Source organism: Impatiens glandulifera, chromosome 1 (genome assembly GCF_907164915.1).
Source record: "Impatiens glandulifera chromosome 1, dImpGla2.1, whole genome shotgun sequence".
Lineage (NCBI taxonomy): Eukaryota > Viridiplantae > Streptophyta > Magnoliopsida > Ericales > Balsaminaceae > Impatiens > Impatiens glandulifera.
The window spans coordinates 23163516-23184330 of NC_061862.1; the positions used below are offsets into that span (position 1 = coordinate 23163516).

Consider the following 20815-nt stretch of genomic DNA (forward strand, 5'->3'; position numbering starts at 1 on the left):
ATTTTTAATATTTAGAAAAAATATATATATTAATATTTTCATTGGTAATGGGGGTACTCGTCGGGAATTAGGTACCCGACGAATCGGGGATGGGGATACAACTAGAGATACTCGTTCGGGTTCAGGGTCGGGTATTAAAATAAAATTGGGTTTGGAGATGGGTACTTCACTACCCGACGGGTAGGGCACTCGTTGCCATCCCTAATCTCACATTTTCACATGCATTTTATCACACTCGATAAACAACCACCAATCTCAATCGACCTCTAGTATCGTGAGCTCACACATTTTCACATTTTAGTCAATCAAAATTTCATTCATATTATTTTTAATCACAAATTTCACATCTTATCTCATTATTTTTACCCTTACCGTGACCTCTTTTATCACAAATCGACCTCTTATCTTGTCACTCACACTTTTTCATATTTCTCTTTATCCACTCGAAAAACCACCCACAAATTCCAATCAACCTTTAATCTCGTGACCTCACACACTTTTACAATTAAATTAATCAACATCTTATTTATATATTTTAACCACTAATATCTCATTTATTACTATCTTCTTTTATATTACCGCAACCTCTTTTTTTACCCTCACTTCGGTAAGCCAACCACCAAATCTCAATCGACATCTAATCTCGTGACCTTACACACTTTCAAACACCTCTTATTCTCGTCAAACCAACATCAATCAGGACTCAATCGACCTCTAATTTTGTGATTTACACTTGTTCATATGTCTCTTTGTCCCCTTGATAAATAACTCACCAATCACAATCAACCTTTAATCTCATGACCTTACACACTTTTATATTTCGGTCAATCAACAGCTCATTCATATATTTTTAAACATTAATATCTAATTTGTTACCAACCTCTTAAGTTATTCCTCACTTCTGACAAATCAACCACTAAATCTCAATCAACATCTCATCTCATCTCATCTTATATGAACTTACACACACTTTCACACACTTTCACACACCTCTTATCATCGTCAAACCAACACCAATCCCTCAATCGACCTCTCATCTTATGATTCATACTTCTTTATATGTCTCTTTGTCCTCTCAACAAATAACTCACCAATCACAATCGACCTCTAATCTCGTGACCTCACACATTTACATTTCGTTCAATCAAGATCTCATTCATATATTTTTAACCACTAATATCTCATTTGTTACCAACATATTAAATTATTCCCCAATTCCGGCAAATCAACTACCAAATCTCAATCGACATCTCATCTCATCTCATGTGACTTTACACACACTTTCATACACCTCTTATCCATCGTCAAACCAAACATCAATCTCTCCAATCGACCTCTCATTTTGTAACTTACACTTTTTCATATAGTCATACAATCAAGTATTTCAAATGTCTTCAAATAATCCCAACATTCATATTTCATATAAGTCATATCATCAAATATATCTAATGTATTCAACTACCTCAATGGCTCAAACATTCATATCATATAAGTTATATTATCAAATATCTCTCATGATTTCAAACACTCCAACCATTTATATTTCTCTTCATATATAGTCATACAATCAATTATCTACAATACCTTCAAATATTCTAAACATTCATATTTCATATAATTCATATCATCAAATATACATAATGTCTTCAAATACTTCAAATATTCATATTTCATATAAACCATATTATCAAATATCTCTCATGTCTTCGAACACTCCAAACATTCATATTTCATATAAGTTATATTATCAAATATCTATCATGTCTTCAAACGCTCCAAACATCTATATTCCATATACAACTTCAATATTCCTTTCAAACACTTTTAAACTTCATAATTTTGTCAATCATTCTATTCATCTTCATATTTACTATCTTGTAACAATATACTAAAATTATATATCAACATTAAGCAGATTCTTACTCATACTTCATTTTCTCATATTTATTCATGTATTCTTAATCTACTCTAATAACTTGTTATTATATCAAAATAAACTCGTATGACATCAAATAATATTAGCTTATTTAGAAAAAAAAAATGAAATTTACATACCTGATTAGTGCTTATTTAGTCTAATATAAACAAAATCTTCTTTTTTTCCTCTTTTTAACTTTCCAAGAGGCTATAGTATATATAAAAAAGTATCATGACAAGTGTTACACATGTCATAAGCCCATTTAATATTTTAATTGGCAACCTCCTTTTAATATATATATATTAAAAAAAAAATTTACACTTATTTCATTTTTTTGGATTTTTTTAAAACAACATCAAAAAGTTTTATTATACATGCACTTATACTTATGATTCTAGATACATCTAAAACTTGTATGGATGATCCTTAGGTTGTCATTTTTGAACAAAAGTTCAAGAACAACAGCCCGATTCCTATAAACTTTTAATTGTAATTGTACGTTTTCATTGGAAGATGAATGGAACGATTCCGATAATCTAGAAAACTTACATTAATGAACGTTTATGCATCATCAATCTAGAGAATTACTTGCAAACTAAGTACACCCAAACATAAAATTAATTCGGAAAGATTCTATACACTTATAGCAAACTTCCTAACCTTACACCCAAACCTTTAACATTCTCTTTCTGAAAATTAAGTCGAAAATCTCAAACTTCCTAACCTTACAAATTGGTGATGTCAAAAAGAACCCTGTTTTTAGATGATCCATGGTTTGAAAATCAACTATTATGTTGTTTATTAAATTTAGATGGACCGAAACTCAAAAGATTTTATAAGAATTCGAAGTAATGAGGAGCAAGTTTGGAGAAAGATTCTCCTTGATAACAACACACTCACGCACACATGGAGACGAATTCTCATGAATGAGCCTAATATGTCGTTATGTCAAAGATGGAATATCCCGTATTGGAAAGTCATTCAAACTTTTTTGTCTAAGACGTGATAAATATTCTTGTTGATTGAATGGTGAATTAAATATTAGAGTTGTTTCATTTTCATTTGTTTTGAATTATTGTCTCTTTTTTTTCATTTAGTTGTGTTTGATTCCGTTAAAATTAGGGTAAATAGTTGTTTTGTCTTAATTTCAAAACTCGTATTTTTTTTTTCTTTTTTGGGTTTTTTTTTTGAAATTAAAAGAAAACTAACACAACGCCCCATAATCATAGTCTCCCGTCTTTTTGATTTTTTTTAATGAAATGACCCAAGTCGTTTTTTTTTAAAAAAAAAATAACAATGGAAGAATTTTTTGTTTTATCTATTTCCTTGTTCTCCTTAGTCTGAAATTCCCCTCCACACACTAATTGAATCAACCCCACCTCCTCATTCAACCTCCAGAGAACGAATTTAGAATTCCACTTTCTTGCTGTCCAAATTGTCCGAAAGAAAAACTGTCTTATATGGTTGATGAATCACGTGGTAATTTTGCAACTTAGCTTACACTTCAATTGGTGAAGAAATGAGAAAGTTATATTTTCCAAACAAATTGAACGAAGGAGTTACTAGGCGAGTAAAAAAACAGTAACTTCTTTTTCGTGTCAAAACGACAACATTTGCCATGTTTGTGTTTAGCACATTTACGGGCCAAAACTAAGTTGTTATCACTAAAAAAAGGTAAATTATGATCATGTCCACTGATTGGTTCCACTGATTGGTTGTAAAATCAATCAATATTATTATAATAAAACCGATTGGTATTATAACCAATTGGTATTCGGTACTATTAGAATAATACCGATTGGTATTATGATATCAATCGGTATAGCCCAAAATATCTCTAGAAAAATGGGCGGCAATTTTGTCCGCGTTTATTAAGTCATAGAACCGATTGGTTTTAATATCAATCAGTATTAACCAAGTCATAATACCGATTGGTGATAACTAGGGGTGTTTATCGGTTCGATTTTCGGGTTATTCTAGTCTTCGGTTCGATTTATTCGAATTTTTATTTTTTTAGCCAATTCAAAAACCGAACCGAATTTGTCTTTATTTATTTTTTAAAACTAGCATAATTCAAAATAAATTGCACCAGCCGGGAATTGAACCCGGGTCTGTACCGTGGCAGGGTACTATTCTACCACTAGACCACTGGTGCTTTTGTTACTTTTATTTTATTATTAAATCTTGAGTTCAAAATATCCTAATTTGATTATTTTAAACTTTTTCTTAAGCTAAGTTTGGAAAATAAATAATAAAAAAATGAATTCGGTTTTCGGTTTGGTTTTCGAGTTGAAACTCAAACTCGAAAACCAATTCGAAAACCAAATTTGAATTCGAATAGGTTTGAAATTCGATTCAAAAATAAAATTCGAATTTGATTTATTCGAATTCGGTCGGATATTCGGTTCAGACCAAATATTGAACACCCCTATTTATAACACCAATGGATATTTCCTTTTCCGAAACCCACTCCCTGTTGCCCTCCCTTTCCGAAGTCGATCACCTTCCATACTCAATCTCCACTCAATCTCTCTTCATTTCGAATCGTTAACTCAATCTCCGATGCATCACATATACATGTATCTCTTTCAATCTCTTCTAATCAATATCTCTTTCTCTCCTTTTTGTTTGGTCTAGCCTTGATTAATTTGTTGTATAACATAAGTTTTCGATTATTAGCGTTTGACGATTAGATTTAAGATGAATTCATAGTTGTTGTGTTGGGTTGCATTCATAACTGTTGTGTTGAGGATGTTCTTTCCTAGACATTTTCCAGGCATCCATTGTTCTATGGTTTTATTATCTTCTTCTTATTGTTCTCCTTTGTGTTTTATGCCAAACTTTTCTTGACTAAGATTGGTCTGATTTTGATAAGAATGATTTTTCTTGGGTTTATTCAAATTGAAACAAATAGGTGAGCAGAAACCTTAGAAATCTCTAGATTGAAATGATATGAACAGGAGAGAATAGGTGATTTGAGACTCAAATTTTCAATTCCTCTATATAAATTTATATGTTTTCGGAATTAATTGGGATTATGAATTATTAAAAATTAATATATCATTAAGAAATGTTGTTGCTTGAAAAAAAGGGTGTGCATTACAAATTAATAATGTCAAAAATTATTCTTTTAATAATGACAAAGAAGTTACTAATTAACTGATAATAGAAAAATATTTAATTAAACTTTAAACTAAAGTACCATAGCAATAATAAAATAATATAGTTCTATAAACATGTTAAATGAGGTCATTTTCATCTACAGCAATAAAAAAAAAAAAAAAAAGTGATAGGACCTTGTCATTAAACTTTAGGCATTATTGAACCACCACAAAACAAAACAATGAACATGGAGTTTGTGCCAAATAACTTTTGGATCGGACGTCTCAAATATCTCATCAACATGTCTATTCTAATTTGTCATGTGATTTATTTTTTTACATATAAAGTTAAAGGCTGTATAAAAAGTGATGGCAAAGTAGGACAAATTTTTATTTTTATTTTGCTCAAATGAAATTTTATTCTATCACATTTTAATGGGTTATTAGTGAGAAGATTCTAATGAGTTAATATCAAAACAAAATAAAATATTAATATTTTATTTTAGTTGTGTATTGACTAAAACTTGACTTTCAAAAACAATTAATATAAAATACCCTAAAAGAAAAAGATAAACACCATTCATATTACAACAATAATTATAAATAAATAATGCAGCAAAAGTAGTGTTGTGAGATACTCTTCTTCTTCTATAGAAGACAAGAAAAAAAAACAATAATTAATTATTATTATTATTATTACATGCAAAATAAGGAACAACAAGGTCAAAGATATTTTTGTAAGATATTTTTTTTTGATAAGGGCCCATCATATAAATATCTTCTCCGGACTCCTTTTCACGAACCTACCCTATAGCAACAACAATTCAACAGTCATTTCATTTCCATTTTCTTCTACAAAATATTAATTTAATTTTCAAACATGTAATAAATGAAAGTATAGGAAAAACACATTATGAGTTTTATTCATTTATTAAAAATAGAAATAGGTAGGAATGAAAGTGGACCTTGATGCGAGGTCTTTGATCGGCGTTAAGTTTGCGAACTTGATATCGTATCTTCTTAGAGAAGAAGCGAGATTGGCGTTTTTCCTTGTATCGCAAAACGCTGGCTTCTCTTCTTCTTATTCTATTAAATCTTTTTTCATCTCCTTCCACTTCCATTAATTCTGGTACCTCTCCCATCTGCAAATATAAATTAAGAAAAAATGTACTAACAATAATAATAATTAAATGAATCATATAGTGACTGACATAGGCTGGTGAAGATGTGTTAATATCGGCCCAAAGGGGTCCACGATCTGACCAAGCATCCAACACTTTCTGGTAATTCAAGCTCAGTTTCAGTGAAGAAGAAGATGATGGTGGTGCTCTCTTAAGAATTCCATGATCATGATGATAATCTTCTTCTTCTTCCTCCACACCATAGTTAGTATCTGTTTTTAATAATAAATCCCAGTACTCATGATCATCAATATCTTCTCCTCCTTTGTTTGAAGGTCCTTCTACATTAATTACTTGATGATCATAATCTTCTTCTTCTTCATTTTCATGATCATCATCTAGTTCATGATCCATGCCCAAGATCCCTTTGAGTTCCCACATGATGCCATCATAGCTTCCTTTTCTTCCATCCAGGAAATCGGGAGGAGGGGCTTTTGAAGAATCTGGCACTTCCTTCTTCATCCTTGTTGACAAAATAACATCTTGCCTCATCTCTATCTCTCTTACTTTTCTCTATTCAAATGACTTCCTTACTACCTGTATTAATGACTAGAATGTGCAAAATATATGAGATCCTTTTCTTCTTTATTTTTACAAATATTGTAAATTGCATTTTATTGAAAATAAAAAAATAAAATGTGGCTGCTGGGATTCGAGCCCAGGTCTCCACGGCCACAACGTGGAATTCTCACCACTAAACTACAGCCACAAGTTGTTTATTTGTTCTAACTTAAATTATCTCTTTATAAGAAAAAAAGAAATTTAGTAGTATGTATGATAACATTTTGAAATTTTCTAATGAGAATTATTTTTCAATCTATAACAATAATGTTATACCAACCTATTGAAAGATAAATTTATATACTATGGTCTAATTTATAGGGTCTTTTAAATAATATTTAATTATTTTTATATATGTATTTTTAATATAGAATTATTAGTAACATTATCCTTAAAATTTTAAAGAGTATAAATCGAACGACATTTTGTTTATTTGAAATTACTATGGACACTTGAATTATTTCAATTGTCTTTGTTTAATTGAATCTTTTATTTATCTTTTAGTTATTGTTATATTTATTTAGTATAAAATTTTATTTCAAAACAATATTATTAATTATTATTATTTACCAATACAGCTTGTTTCATTGATTGTTTTAAACTATTTTATACTAATATAGAATAATTAGATATATAATGTAGAGAAGTGATAAAATATCACTATTTTAAAAAGAACAAATTTAAACTTATTTAAAAAATCGGCTCAAACTAGCCGATTATCGATTATCCATAATTATCACATGTGCACTGAGTAGTTGGAGACAACCACATATATGTTATTGACCGACATTCAGATTTTTTTTATAGGTTTAATTAGTTGAGGAGGAATCTATATATATATAATGATGCTTAATTTTTAAAGTGCCTGGATTGCCGGGTCAAGAGCTGTGGTTAATTTGGATACTTGGGTCGGATTGTGGGTTGATCCGTTTTTAAATTTAAAACGGTTAAAAATAAAATTAAAAATGCTAGAGGTATGTTTCGAACTTGCAACCTAACAAAAACAAGTACAACCCATTAACCAACTAGGCTACGAAGACTTTATATTTTAAATTCAACACCAAATTTGATAAACGCGGGACGTTTTAATATTAATATAAGTTCAACTTTTTAACTAACTAATCTATATATATATAATGATGCTTAATTTTTAAAGTGTCCGGATTACCGGGTCGAGAGTTGTGGTTAATTTGGATACTTGGGTCGGATTGTGGGTTGACCCGTTTTTAAATTTAAAACGGTTAAAAATAAAATTAAAAATGCTAGAGGTATGTTTCGAACTTGCAACCTAACAAAACAAGTACAACTCTTTAACCAACTAGGCTACAAAGACTTTATATTTTAAATTCAACATCAAATTTGATAAACGCGGGATGTTTTAATATTAATATAAGTTTGACTTTTTAACTAACTAATATATAATGATGTTGGGTAAATGGATACTTGGTTCGGATTATGGGTTGACTCACCCATAAACTTAAAACGGTTAAAAAATGTCAAAAAATGTTATCCGTAATTTTTTTCACGATTTTTATATTATTACTCGTGCAAATGCACGGGCTAAATGCTAGTAAAATTAAAAATATTATAGGTATGGTTTGAACTTACAACCTAACAAAATAAGTACAACATTTTAACCAACTAGGCTAATAACACTTTATATTTTAAATTCAACCCAAAATTTGATAAACGCGTGACATTTTAACAATATAAGTTCAACTTTTTAACTAACTAATCTATATATATAATGATGCTTAATTTTTAAAGTGTCCGGATTGTCGGGTCGAGAGTTGTGGTTAATTTGGATATATGTGAGAGTAAATGGATACTTGGGTCGGATTGTGGGTTGACCCGCCCATAAACTTAAAACGGTTAAAAATAAAATAAAAAATGCTATAGTTATGGTTTAAACTTACAACCTAACAAAATAAGTACAACCTTTTAACCAACTAGGCTAATAACACTTTATATTTTAAATTCAACCCAAAAATTGATAAACGCGTGATATTTTAACAATATAAGTTTAACTTTTTAAGTAACTAATATATATATATATATATATATATATATATATATATATATATATATATATATATATATATATAATGATGCTTAATTTTTAAAGTGTCAGGATTGCCGGGTCGAGAGTTGTGGTTAATTTGGATATATGTGAGAGTAAATTAATACTTGAGTCGGATTGTGGGTTGACCCGTCCATAAAAATTTACCGTAATATTTTTTTCACAGTTTTTTATATTATTATTACTCGTGCAAATGCACGGGATACATGCTAGTTATATTATATATTAGAAATGATTGGGAATGAGAATTTGGTGAGGGCATGATTGGCTAAAAAAATCAAATAATTTCTCTTTTTTCTCTCTTTCCTCATACTTTACCTTTTTCCAACCAATGAGGTGATGCCAAATCATTCTCTCTCATTCATTCCCTCAAATTCCCTCTCCTATCCCTCCTCATTTTACTAATTTAAAAAATCATAATTACTTTTTTTTATGTTTTTTATTATCTCTTATTATTTCTTTCATTTTCAAAGCTCACAAAATAAGTACAACATTTTAACCAACTAGGCTAATAACACTTTATATTTTAAATTCAACCCAAATTTTGATAAACGCGTGACATTTTAACAATATATGTTCAACTTTTTAACTAACTAATCTATATATATAATGATGCTTAATTTTTAAAGTGTCCGGATTGTCGGGTCGAGAGTTGTGGTTAATTTGGATATATGTGAGAGTAAATGGATACTTGGGTCGGATTGTGGGTTGACCCGCCCATAAACTTAAAACGGTTAAAAATAAAATAAAAAATGCTATAGTTATGGTTTAAACTTACAACCTAACAAAATAAGTACAACCTTTTAACCAACTAGGCTAATAACACTTTATATTTTAAATTCAACCCAAAAATTGATAAACGCGTGATATTTTAACAATATAAGTTTAACTTTTTAAGTAACTAATATATATATATATATAATTATGCTTAATTTTTAAAGTGTCAGGATTGCCGGGTCGAGAGTTGTGGTTAATTTGGATATATGTGAGAGTAAATTAATACTTGAGTCGGATTGTGGGTTGACCCGTCCATAAAAATTTACCGTAATATTTTTTTCACAGTTTTTTATATTATTATTACTCGTGCAAATGCACGGGATTTTATATAAGGATTATATTGAGATTAACCCTAATTATTATTTTTTTTATCATCTATGGTAAAAACTTTACTTTAATACTGTTTTTTAAAATTCATATGCAAATTTATTAAACTGATTATTAAAATAAATAATTGTTTTGGAGTCGATCGAACTTTGGAAATCATTTATTTCGGACTAGAAAAAAATTAATAAGATGGTTAATAGATTATATTTGAATAATTTAATTTATTTTAGTCGTTTTGTATTTTTATTGAATAAAAAATAATTTTTGAAGTCATCGCAGTCTTAAAAAAAAAAAATAGTTTAGAATAAACCAATATATATATATATATATGATAAGTGATATGTGGATAAATAAATGAATTTATTTGTTATTAATATGATATTATTTGGTTTTTAAGGTATTTTGGGAAAAGAAAAAAACTGTGGTCGTAAACCTTGTTGGAAAAGGCACCGCCGGTGAAGACTTCGGCAAGACCATCGACAGGCCTCTGGTAAAGTCCACCGGCTAGATTGACGGTCAGTCGTTCAGGTCAACGATTGAGCGACCCAGGCGCGAGCCCAGACAAAGGCCTAGACCGCGACCGAAGGCTTGATCGAGGGAGCGATCGAGAGGACCAGCTCAAAACAATCTTCAAGCATGTTCCTGGGTTGTTCTTGGTGTTCTTCAATTGTTCCTCCAAAGACCATGTTCTTGGAATCCCTTTAATTTTGTAAAATACGTTTTTCTCCTTTGACGCAATTCTAATTTTAGCTCTAAAAAATTCCCATCAATTTCAACAAAAGAATAATCACGAAGTCCGTGATCATCTAAAGTTATTTTCGACAATTCAAGCAATGGGCTTAGAATTTTTAGAGTAGCTTACATATTACCTTTGATGTAACAATTAGATAATATATATTAAAAAGGTATTGCGCATTTATTTATTTTTTAATTGGGTTTAAGGCATGGGTGATATTTGACATTATAGTTTGTTGGCTATATAAATATCTTTCCTAGAATACATAAGAGTCAAGAGGAATTAAGAGAGAAAAAGAAAGAAAAGATATGGGAGTTAGGGAAAAGAATAACACAAATTAGGTATGAAAATTTCATTTTTTATTACTAATCTTAAATCAGCTATACTAATTGATGTTATACAAGTCTATTTTGGGATAATAATTAATAAGTTGTTAAAGAAATAGTTAGAAATGAATTGATTAAGAATGCATGAGTAGATATGAGACAATAATGAGGTGCAAATAAAAATAAAAATATGTTTAATGATGATGTATACGGTTTAAAAGAGAAGTTGCGATGAAGAATGGTGAGAAGATGGGGAATGTGAAGATGGATAGAATGATTGACGAAATTATGAAATTTAGAAGTGTTTGAAAGGAACAGTGAAATTATATGTCTCGTATGAAAAATAACCGTTGGGAGTATTTTAAGACATTAGTTGGAGATATTTGATTGTTGGATTAGATGTGATAAAATCATTCATTATTATATATATGTGCTGAAATTAGATGACGATTTAAACTTTAAGGGTATAGAGTTTTTGCGTGATTATGCCAACGTGTGAATCATAAGAGCCTTGTGTCATTATGCTAATATTTGAATCCTAAGGGCATTGCGCCATTATACTAACATGTGAATCCTAAGAGTCTTTTGCCTTTATACTAACATTTGAATCCTAAGAGTCTTGCACCATTATGCTAACATGTGAATCATAAAGGTCTTGGGACAATATGTTAACATTTGAATCCTTAAGGTTTTTCCATTATGCTAACTTTTGAAAAGTGTTACGTCATTATGCTAACATATGAGTCTTTAAGTGTTTTCTGTAACTACGCTAATAATTGAATAAGTGCGAGTTTTATGTTGTTGACTTTTAGACAGTTAAAGATGAACTCATAGAACAATTATGTTAATTTTGTATTATAATTGTGTTATGTTTATGTATTATTAAAGAAAATAAAGATAAGAGGATTTTCAATCAAATTCAAATACCTTATATGTTACATGCCTTGTTCTCTCAATCATAGTATATACAATTTAGTTTAACTATTAAAAAGATTATTATTTTTGTCTAGGCGCATTAACCCATTCTAGTTGGATGAGTTATTTTTAGACAGAGATCAAGAGTAGTCTAAAAGGATCAAGAAGTCTAAAGCATATATATATAAGTATTTATATAAGATTGTTACTTCTGCCCACTCTATTTTATCTGTTGTTGAAAGAAAAAGTGTCTTAGGACATAATGTGATGCCTTGTAAGATGTAATAGTCTAGAAGTAATATGATATCATTAGCGTATTTTGATAAAGAAGTCCAAATATCTCACTTTTGTAATTTGATAGTTATGAATAGAATATGGTTGATTTTTCTTTCGACATACCATATTATTAACGAACATATAAGTATAACATACGGCGACTGCAAGCCCAAGATATAATTCTTGGTTTGGGGCGTGACAGTTAAGTGATATCAGAGTTTAAGGTTTTCCCAAATTATATAAGTTAGGATTTGTGGATATAAAAAAAAATTATACCTCATTTAGCTTCCTACCGATTGTAAGTTCGTCTTTGAAGCTTGTAAGGATTTTTTTCCTTCTTTTTTTTTAATTAAGGGGAACTCAAACTCCATTTGCTCATACTTATAGTTTTAACACGATTTTTTTAGTTAATCCTTAATAACTCTTCTAACTGCTAAATAATTGTATGTAATTATTTGATTATCTTGGTTAAATGTTAGCTGATAGATTTAGGTTAGAATCCATGTTTAATTTTGTTTGATTATTAACCTAATTCTTAGTTAAAGGCTTAGGAACTTCGTCGGCGTTACAACTCAAGAATAAATGTCATAAATCATCCCAACATGTAAACATAACTATAGACACTCAATTTTTACACCCCAAAATTAAAATAAATATGTTTAATTCAGTATGATGATCATATTTGATTATTGAACTTGGTGAACAAAAAATTAAAAGTATTTTTCAAAATTGACTTAGAACGACCCTCGAGTAGCGGTTCAAACGCCAATTTCAAAAAATACTCGAGCTTCAGATGTTTTCATACGTTCAAATTGACTGATTTAAAAAATTATAAACTTTGAGTATAATATTTGTATTGGACAAAATGTACCAAACAATTAGTTTGGGCCTTGTTTGTGTGTCCAAATATCACTTTCTATAAAATTTTAGAATTCGAGAGACCTGATACATTCAGATTAACCGGTTCGAAAAATTATGAATTTTGAGTATAATATTACTATTTGCAATTTTGTGTAGAAGACATTCAAAAGGGAAAAATGTCAAAAAAACTCGAGTTGAAACGGACGATTCAAGGATAAGTCAACTGAAGTATGAGTTAGACCGTACGCCTAAATGAGTTCAAAAACGCGGAAGTTGTCATCATGTTGACTCCAAGCACAGGTTATTTGATAAATGCCCAAATATGTGTTTGGTGTTATGAGTTTGCTGAAGAAATCCTGAAGGGATCATCAGATTGAAATATTCACCCAAATCGCTATACTCAACGGAATTAGCTGATCTTGGATAATTTGGAAATCTTGAAGAGTAATATACAAGATTTGTTTGAAACCAAAATATATTTAAAGCTTTTAACCCATGGAAATTGGCGGTACAAGACAATGTGATCCACACGGGATCAAATCAGACATGCATGTAGTGTAAAATCCATAATTGAAGCTATAGTGCTTCGAATTTGGATTGTGACCTACGGTTAGAAAGCGAATACGTAGCCCATTCAAATGGCACCGGTCATGTATCTCCATTCAATGACTAAGGTGGTCAATTTAGAGCGACAACCTGATGCAAGTTCACCCATCTTAGTCTTGGAGCGAACTAGAGCATGGTGTGAATTTGAAAATTCATATCTTTTTATTGAATCAATAATTTGGAGTAAATGTAATACCTTTGGAAATAAAATTGAGTTAGCTTTCTTTTGATACCAAGTAGAACTCATGGTTCGACCTACAATCCACAATAGGTTGCCCGTAAGTCGATGTGTTCATTTCGAGAGCACCGATGTTCCATCAAGAATTGCTTGTATTTGCGGTCAGTCTTAAAGATTTTGTCCAATACAAATATTATATATAACAAGCTCATATTTTCAACGCACCATGGCTCAGCCTCAATGGTGATCTAAGTCAAAAGTTATAGCTATTTGAAGTTTCAGTTGAACGAAGATAGCTGAAAACTGGAACCATAAAATGTTTGACTTCAAAAAAGACTAACTCGGCCTACACTTGACCATTTGGCTCAAATAAAGGCTCGAGATGTATCCTAACCTGTTACCTACAAGAAAAAATTCAGCCCAAACTCTATTGAGTAGGGAAATATGTCGGTTCAACTCACTAACTAAGTTACTAGTTTTCTAAAAATCGCAATTCATAAGTTACCATTGTCTAAGGGTATTTAAGGATGTTTGAGTACGGTTAATTCATTTACTAAGTTTTATATCCATACTAGAGAAAGTAGGTAAGGAGAGAAAGTAACCAAAGTAAGAACAAGTTGAAGGCAATTCCAAAGAGATTCAAAGATTTTTCGGCGAGTTTGATTCCAACTTTGTTTCCTCGGTTCCGTAGCTTCTTTAGGTAGGTCTCTTTAGTCTATGTCATTGTAGTTCATTTAAGGTCATCGGTTTTGTACACCGATGTCGACGTTATGTTGTATTCTACAGTTTGATTAATTAATTTATATTTTATTAATTAATTGATGAATTGTTTGAATGTTGCTTGAATGCTTAGTTAATCTAGCTACTGGAGTTTCTATGTTAGATTGAGTTTAGTTAGGAAGAGGCTATATAATGGCTAGACTCTTTTCTCAATTTCTAAACTCGCCGGAATCATCAACATTTAGTTGTCGGAGGAAGAATTGTCGGCTAGTTCTTCAACGAAGTTCCAAACCGCTTCCTTGACGCATCGAAGGTGTAATCGAAACTCTAGAAGGAGAGGAAGGTTCATGTGTTGTCCGTAGAGCCAACGCATCAATGAAGAAGAAATCGCAGACGGTAACTACCGTCTGGTTTTTAGATCTGTAGAGGAGTCTGTTCTTCATTCTAGTGAACTGAAATCATCATCTGAGGTCTTTTATGCTCCGGAGAACCTCCGTAGTGATGAGTTCTAGTAGACCGAAGCAACGACGATGAAGAACGAAGCTCCATTGAAGAATCTGAAGTCCAGATCGGAAGAACATAGCTCGCATTTGTTCTTCGATGTCGGATTCCAGCAATCTCCAGACAATCAACAAGGCGACAAAGACAAAGCTGATTCTGAGGCAGCTTCAATTGGAGAATCTCCCTGAGCGTCTATGGCGTCGGGAACCAACGAGCATAGGTAGGCAGGAGGAAGATGACGAATCCCCTGCAACTTTTCAATTCCTTCTTTTCAGACTTCCTTGGAGTTCTGAGATGCATTCAATTTGGCCCTCAGACTTCTCAAACTTTTAAAATTGCCTAAGAACTTTAATTCATAATTAATTTATTAATTCATAATTAAATTGGCCCTCCAACTAATTGTCTGTGCAATTTAGACCTCAAACTTCTAGATTCTGAATATTTTAAATCTGAATCAATTTATGCTTACGTCCAATTCAATCCTCATAACAACTCGGTTTGATGGAAGACTATTTCCATTCTAATTCAGCTTGTTCACCACGGTCTCCACCCGAGTAATGAACTCATGTACACCTTTAGATTATTTCATTCTCATGTTTTTTAGGTCGCCCTAAGGGTTTAAAGTTGAACTTGCTTCACCCGTTCATCTACTTTGTTTTCTATTTTGAGTGTATCTCATGCTACTTTGGAAGATTTTGCGTCAGCTATCTTCTCAAAAACTAGATTCGGCGGCAGCTCGGTATAGTAGATACAAGGTCGTCTTGTCTTTAGCTCGAACGACCTTTAACGCGTTCAACCAGGCATTTGAATATCCATCTGTGTTCACCAGTTTTTCATATTCAGTCTCGACCACATCCCAGATATCTTGGGAACAAAAAATGGCCTTCATCTACACCTTCCAGTTGTCGTAGTTTGTGTCTTTTGTCAACTTGGATAGCGGGATATCATTGGTTAAACCTGCCATTTTTATCAAGTGTTTACACTCAACTCACACATCTCATAATCACACACCGCGACATTCTCTCTTGATGCTGACAAGTTCTCTCGCACTCACCTCACACAGGCTTTGATACCAATTTATTGGTAATAAGAGGGCAAAAAACAATAATATTTGGCAATACTTTGTTCTCTTTAACTCACTATATTTATTTTTCTTCACATCAAATAGATTTTTACAAGTTTTTATATGAAAGTATTGATTCTTCAAATGTTTGTCATTTCAAATGCCAAAATAACGTATATTTCTTGGTTATCTCACTCACCCTTAAAATCATTAATATTATTATAGGAATATTAAACATAAAAAATAAAACATCAAAATTTATGTTTTTCGACATACACACATATATATAAGTACATATACAAGTTTGTTATTTCCTACACACTATATTTTGTATTTTCTAAAAAAAAGTGTATCTTAAGGACATAATGTGATGTTTTGTAAGATGTAATAGTCTAAAAGTAATATGATATTATTAACGTATTTTGAGAACGATATCAAAATATCTCACTTTTGCAATTTGGTAGTTATGAATAGAATATGGTTGATATTCCTTTCAGCCTAGCATGTTATTAGCGAACATATAAGTATAACAGGCAACGACTGTACGCCTGATTTGGGGCGTGACACTAGACTAGCTATCCTAGAAGAAAAATACGCCCATACCCCTTAGAACTCCCAAATTCGATTTTCTAAGGAAGAGTACATAATTTGTCTTTTCGGTATTCAAAATTAAGTTTTTTTTCCTTGAAGTTTTGTAGTCTAGCTCCTAATATCGAGAATGTTTGTAAGGAATCATTTCTTTCTAATTAATTTTTTGAATTTTTAGTTTCTAATAAATCTATCTATTGCAATTTTGAATTATACTTGTCTTCAATGATTGGACTTTATTAAATTGTTTTGATATAATGCAAATAAAGATATTTTAGAAATCTTGTGTTCTTACCAAAATTAATAAATAAATCTAGAATAAAAACGCTCAATTTAATAAAAAAAAATGTTTAATTGGTTAAAATCATGTTCTTGGGCCCTTATTTGGTGACAAAAACTGAAGAATATGTTGTTTCAGACCTAAAAATGTCATTTGGATTGACTAAAAAAAATTTTATAAAATATTCAAAGAATATTTATGATTTTCTTTGATTTTAATGAATGATTATTGTTATGAATGTTGATTTGTTGATTTGATGTTATATTATTGTTAAAAAAAATTAACAATCGTGTTTAAACGAATTTTGAATTAGGTCAAATAGTGTTCTTGGTGTAGTAGGTATGTTTTCTCTAAGTCATCCGACCAATCATGGCATTGCTTTTGACAGAGGATCGGAGCCTCTAATGTGGTCTCCGACTAAGGAGGCGACCGTTAATCACCCGCGATCAGCGATAGACGTCCCGACCAAGAAAAGTAGACATATAACCGAGAAATCTTAACCGCGATTGAGGATCACCCATGATTAGCGACCAACGTCCCAACCGGGAAAAATAGTTATCCGGACGAGAAATCTTGGTTGCTATCGAGAAAATTACTCATGTGAAAATTTTAAAAAAAAAATAATTGATGCGATTGGTAGAGTCGAACCAAAATTAAAAAAAAAGGAACGAGTTGATAACGAAACGATTTTTAGAAACTTGGTAAATAAGCTAGTTATCAAAGTGAATGAGTTTAAATAAAAAAAATCTTCTATCGTATATATGAGTAATGATAGTCGTAGAGGTGTTCATCGGTTCGGTTTTCGGGTTATTCGAGTTTCGATTCGAGTTCTTCGAATTTTTATTTTTTTAAGCAAATTCGAAAACCAAACCGATTTGAATAAATTCGAATTCGGTTTGTTCAAATTCGGTGAATTCGAATTCGGTTCGAATTTGGTCGGATACTCGGTTTAGACCAAATATTGAACATCACCTACCCATAAGATAAAAAAATTCTTAAAATGAGTTAAAAAAATTGTTAAAGAAATATTATCTACTTAAATTATAAAAAAAGTATAAATCATGCAAACTAAGTTTAGTGACTCAACGCCAATATATATTCGACAATTAAACAACGAAAGTAAAACAGTGTCGACGACGATAATATGTGGCGGTTGGGAGGTGTGGACGGCTAGAGAAAGGGGAAAATGAATAAGGGATTATGGATTTAATGTAAGGATCTAGTAGGAGGTTCATGATAATTTAATATATAATATTTAATAAATTATATAATATATAATAAAAAATGAATTCGGTTTTCGGTTTGGTTTTAAGTTGAAACCTAAACTCGAAAATCAAATCAAAACCGTATTTGAATTCGAATCGGTTTAGAATTAGATTCGAAAACTGAAAAATGTAATTCAAATTCTGTTTATTCGAATTCGGTCAGATATAGACTAAATATTGAACATCTCATTAGGGTGAAAATTTTTAAATAGAATAGGGTACTCAATAACATGGAAGGGTAACATGGAAGGGTGACTTTGACTAAACATAATTTAAAATATTTATTTATCTCACTTCTCTTAATTAATAATTTATCTTTTTTCACTCAATTAATAATTTATCTCTATATAATTATTAATTTATAATATATGATATATATTAATACTTAACTTATTTATTTATATAATTTTTAGAGTAATAATAACTCAATAATAAATCAAATAATAAAATATATATTATATTTGATAAATATATATTTAAAAGAATATAAAATTTTTAATTGTTTTTATTTATTTATATTAAATATTAACAGTTAATAATTTGAATTTTATCACTCAATTAATAATTTATCTCTATATAATTGTTAATTTATAATATATGTTTATATATCTTTACTTAACTTATTTATTCATATAATTTTTAGAGTAATAATAGCTCATTAATAAATCAAATCACAAAATATATATTATATTTGATTAATATATATTTAAAAGAGTATATAATTCTTAATTGTTTTTAAAATTAATTATATTTGATGTTAATAATTTATTTATTTATTTGTTTTTAAAATAAGTAATAATAGGGAAAATAAATAAATTAATTGTTTTTTAAATTAATTAAATTTGATGTTAATAATTTATTTATTTATTTGTTTTTAAAATAAGTAATAATAGGGAAAATAAATAAATCAAATTAATAAAATATATAAATATATATTTTTTTGTTTCTCCTTTTTTTCTCTTTAATTTTGTTTTTTATATTTCATTTTTTTTTATATTAAATATTAATAGTTAATAAAATATATATATATATATATATATGAATAGTTTGAATTTTATAATACTATTATCCTATTAGGTTTACTCTTTCTTCTTCTCTAAGTGTTTTTTATTTATTTATATTAAATATTAATAGTTTGAATTATATTTATCTTGGATATCAATATTTTATCAAATGAATAATAATAAAAATGATTTGAAAATATATTTAAAATTAAATATATATATATATATATATTAATAATTTTAAAATATTATTTATGATAATTTAATAATAAAAGGTTAAAGAAAGATAAATTAATAAATATATTTTTTAAATATTAAACCATTGAAAAAGTAGAAAATATTAAATGTTTAAAATGTAACTGACGTATCTTTTATCACTCAATTAATAATTTATCTATATAATTGTTAATTTATAATATATATTTATATATTGTTACTTAACTTATTTATTTATATAATTTTTAGAATAATAATAACTCAATAATAAATCAAATAAAAAAATATATATTATATTTGATAAATATATATATTTAGAAGAGTATATAATTCTTAATTGTTTTTTAAATTAATTATATTTGATGTTAATAATTTATTTATTTATTTGTTTTTAAAATAAGTGATAATAGGGAAAATAAATAAATCAAATTAATAAAATATATAAATATATAATTTTTGAATATATATTTTTTTTATTTCTCCTTTTTTCTCTTTAATTTTGTTTTCATATATATATTTTTTTATTAAATATATTATAAACTCAATCAATTATCTTAACTAACACACAATATTATATATTTTATTATACTATCCAATTATATATTTTGTTATACTATCATATTAATCCTATTAAGGTTAATTCTTATTGTAAGTGATTTTTATTTATTTATATTAAATATTAATGGTTAATAATTTGAATTTTATCAATCAATTAATAATTTATCTTTATATAATTGTTAATTTATAATATATGTTTATATATTGTTACTTAACTCAATTAATAATTTATCTCTATATAATTGTTAATTTATAATATATATTTATATATTGTTACTTAATTTATTTATTTATATAATTTTTAGAGTAATAATAGTTAAACAATAAATCAAATAACAAAATATATATTATATTTGATAAATATATATTTAAAAGAATATAAAATTCTTAATTATTTTTTTAATTAATTATATTTGATGTTAATAATTTATTTATTTGTTTTTAAAATAAATAATAATAGAGAAAATAAATAAATCAAATTAATAAAATATATAAATATATAATTTTTAAATATATATATTTTTTGTTTCTCCTTTTTTCTCTTTAATTTTTAATTTTTATTTTTAATTTTTTTATTAAATGTATTATAAACTTAATCAAACTAACACACAATATTATATATTTTATTATACTATCATATTTATCATATTAAGTTATCTTGTTTTTTATTTATTTATATTAAATATTAATAGTTAATAATTTTAATTTTATCATTCAATTAATAATTACTTAACTTATTTATTTATATAATTTTAGAATAATAATAGCTCAATAATA

The 20815-nt window shown here is 28.6% G+C and overlaps 1 protein-coding gene and 2 non-coding genes across 4 annotated transcripts; all 3 read right to left on the reverse strand.

The window, feature by feature from the left end:
- Positions 1–4002: 4002 nt before the first annotated feature.
- On the reverse strand, positions 4003–4073 carry TRNAG-GCC. Its single transcript has one exon. It is a non-coding gene; the product is annotated as a tRNA-Gly (tRNA).
- A 1506-nt stretch (positions 4074–5579) lies between these two features.
- LOC124922091 (zinc finger protein CONSTANS-LIKE 7) lies at positions 5580–6749 on the reverse strand. Of its 2 annotated transcripts, none has more exons than XM_047462815.1 (3): positions 6231–6749; positions 5985–6161; positions 5580–5822 (listed from the first exon to the last, which is right to left on the reverse strand). In XM_047462815.1, exons 1-3 carry the CDS (start codon positions 6690–6692, stop codon positions 5697–5699), a joined length of 765 nt encoding a protein of 254 aa, XP_047318771.1. In that variant the 5' UTR covers positions 6693–6749; the 3' UTR covers positions 5580–5696. The 2 variants fall into 2 exon arrangements, with proteins under 2 accessions (XP_047318771.1, XP_047318772.1); XM_047462816.1 differs by having other exon boundaries at positions 5580–5827; positions 6231–6747.
- An 88-nt stretch (positions 6750–6837) lies between these two features.
- TRNAH-GUG lies at positions 6838–6909 on the reverse strand. The gene has a single exon. It is a non-coding gene; the product is annotated as a tRNA-His (tRNA).
- Between the last annotated feature and the right edge of the window lie 13906 nt (positions 6910–20815).

What these genes read in the sequence shown, in the direction of transcription:
- LOC124922091 (XM_047462815.1), bottom strand. Translation starts at nt 6,692, where the DNA reads ATGAGGCAAGATGTTATTTTGTCAACAAGGATGAAGAAGGAAGTGCCA. An exon ending in ACACATCTTCACCAGCCTAT is followed by an intron (nt 6,162 to 6,230) that starts GTCAGTCACTAT and finishes TTATATTTGCAG; the next exon opens with ATGGGAGAGGTACCAGAATT. An exon ending in ATCAAAGACCTCGCATCAAG is followed by an intron (nt 5,823 to 5,984) that starts GTCCACTTTCAT and finishes GCTATAGGGTAG; the next exon opens with GTTCGTGAAAAGGAGTCCGG.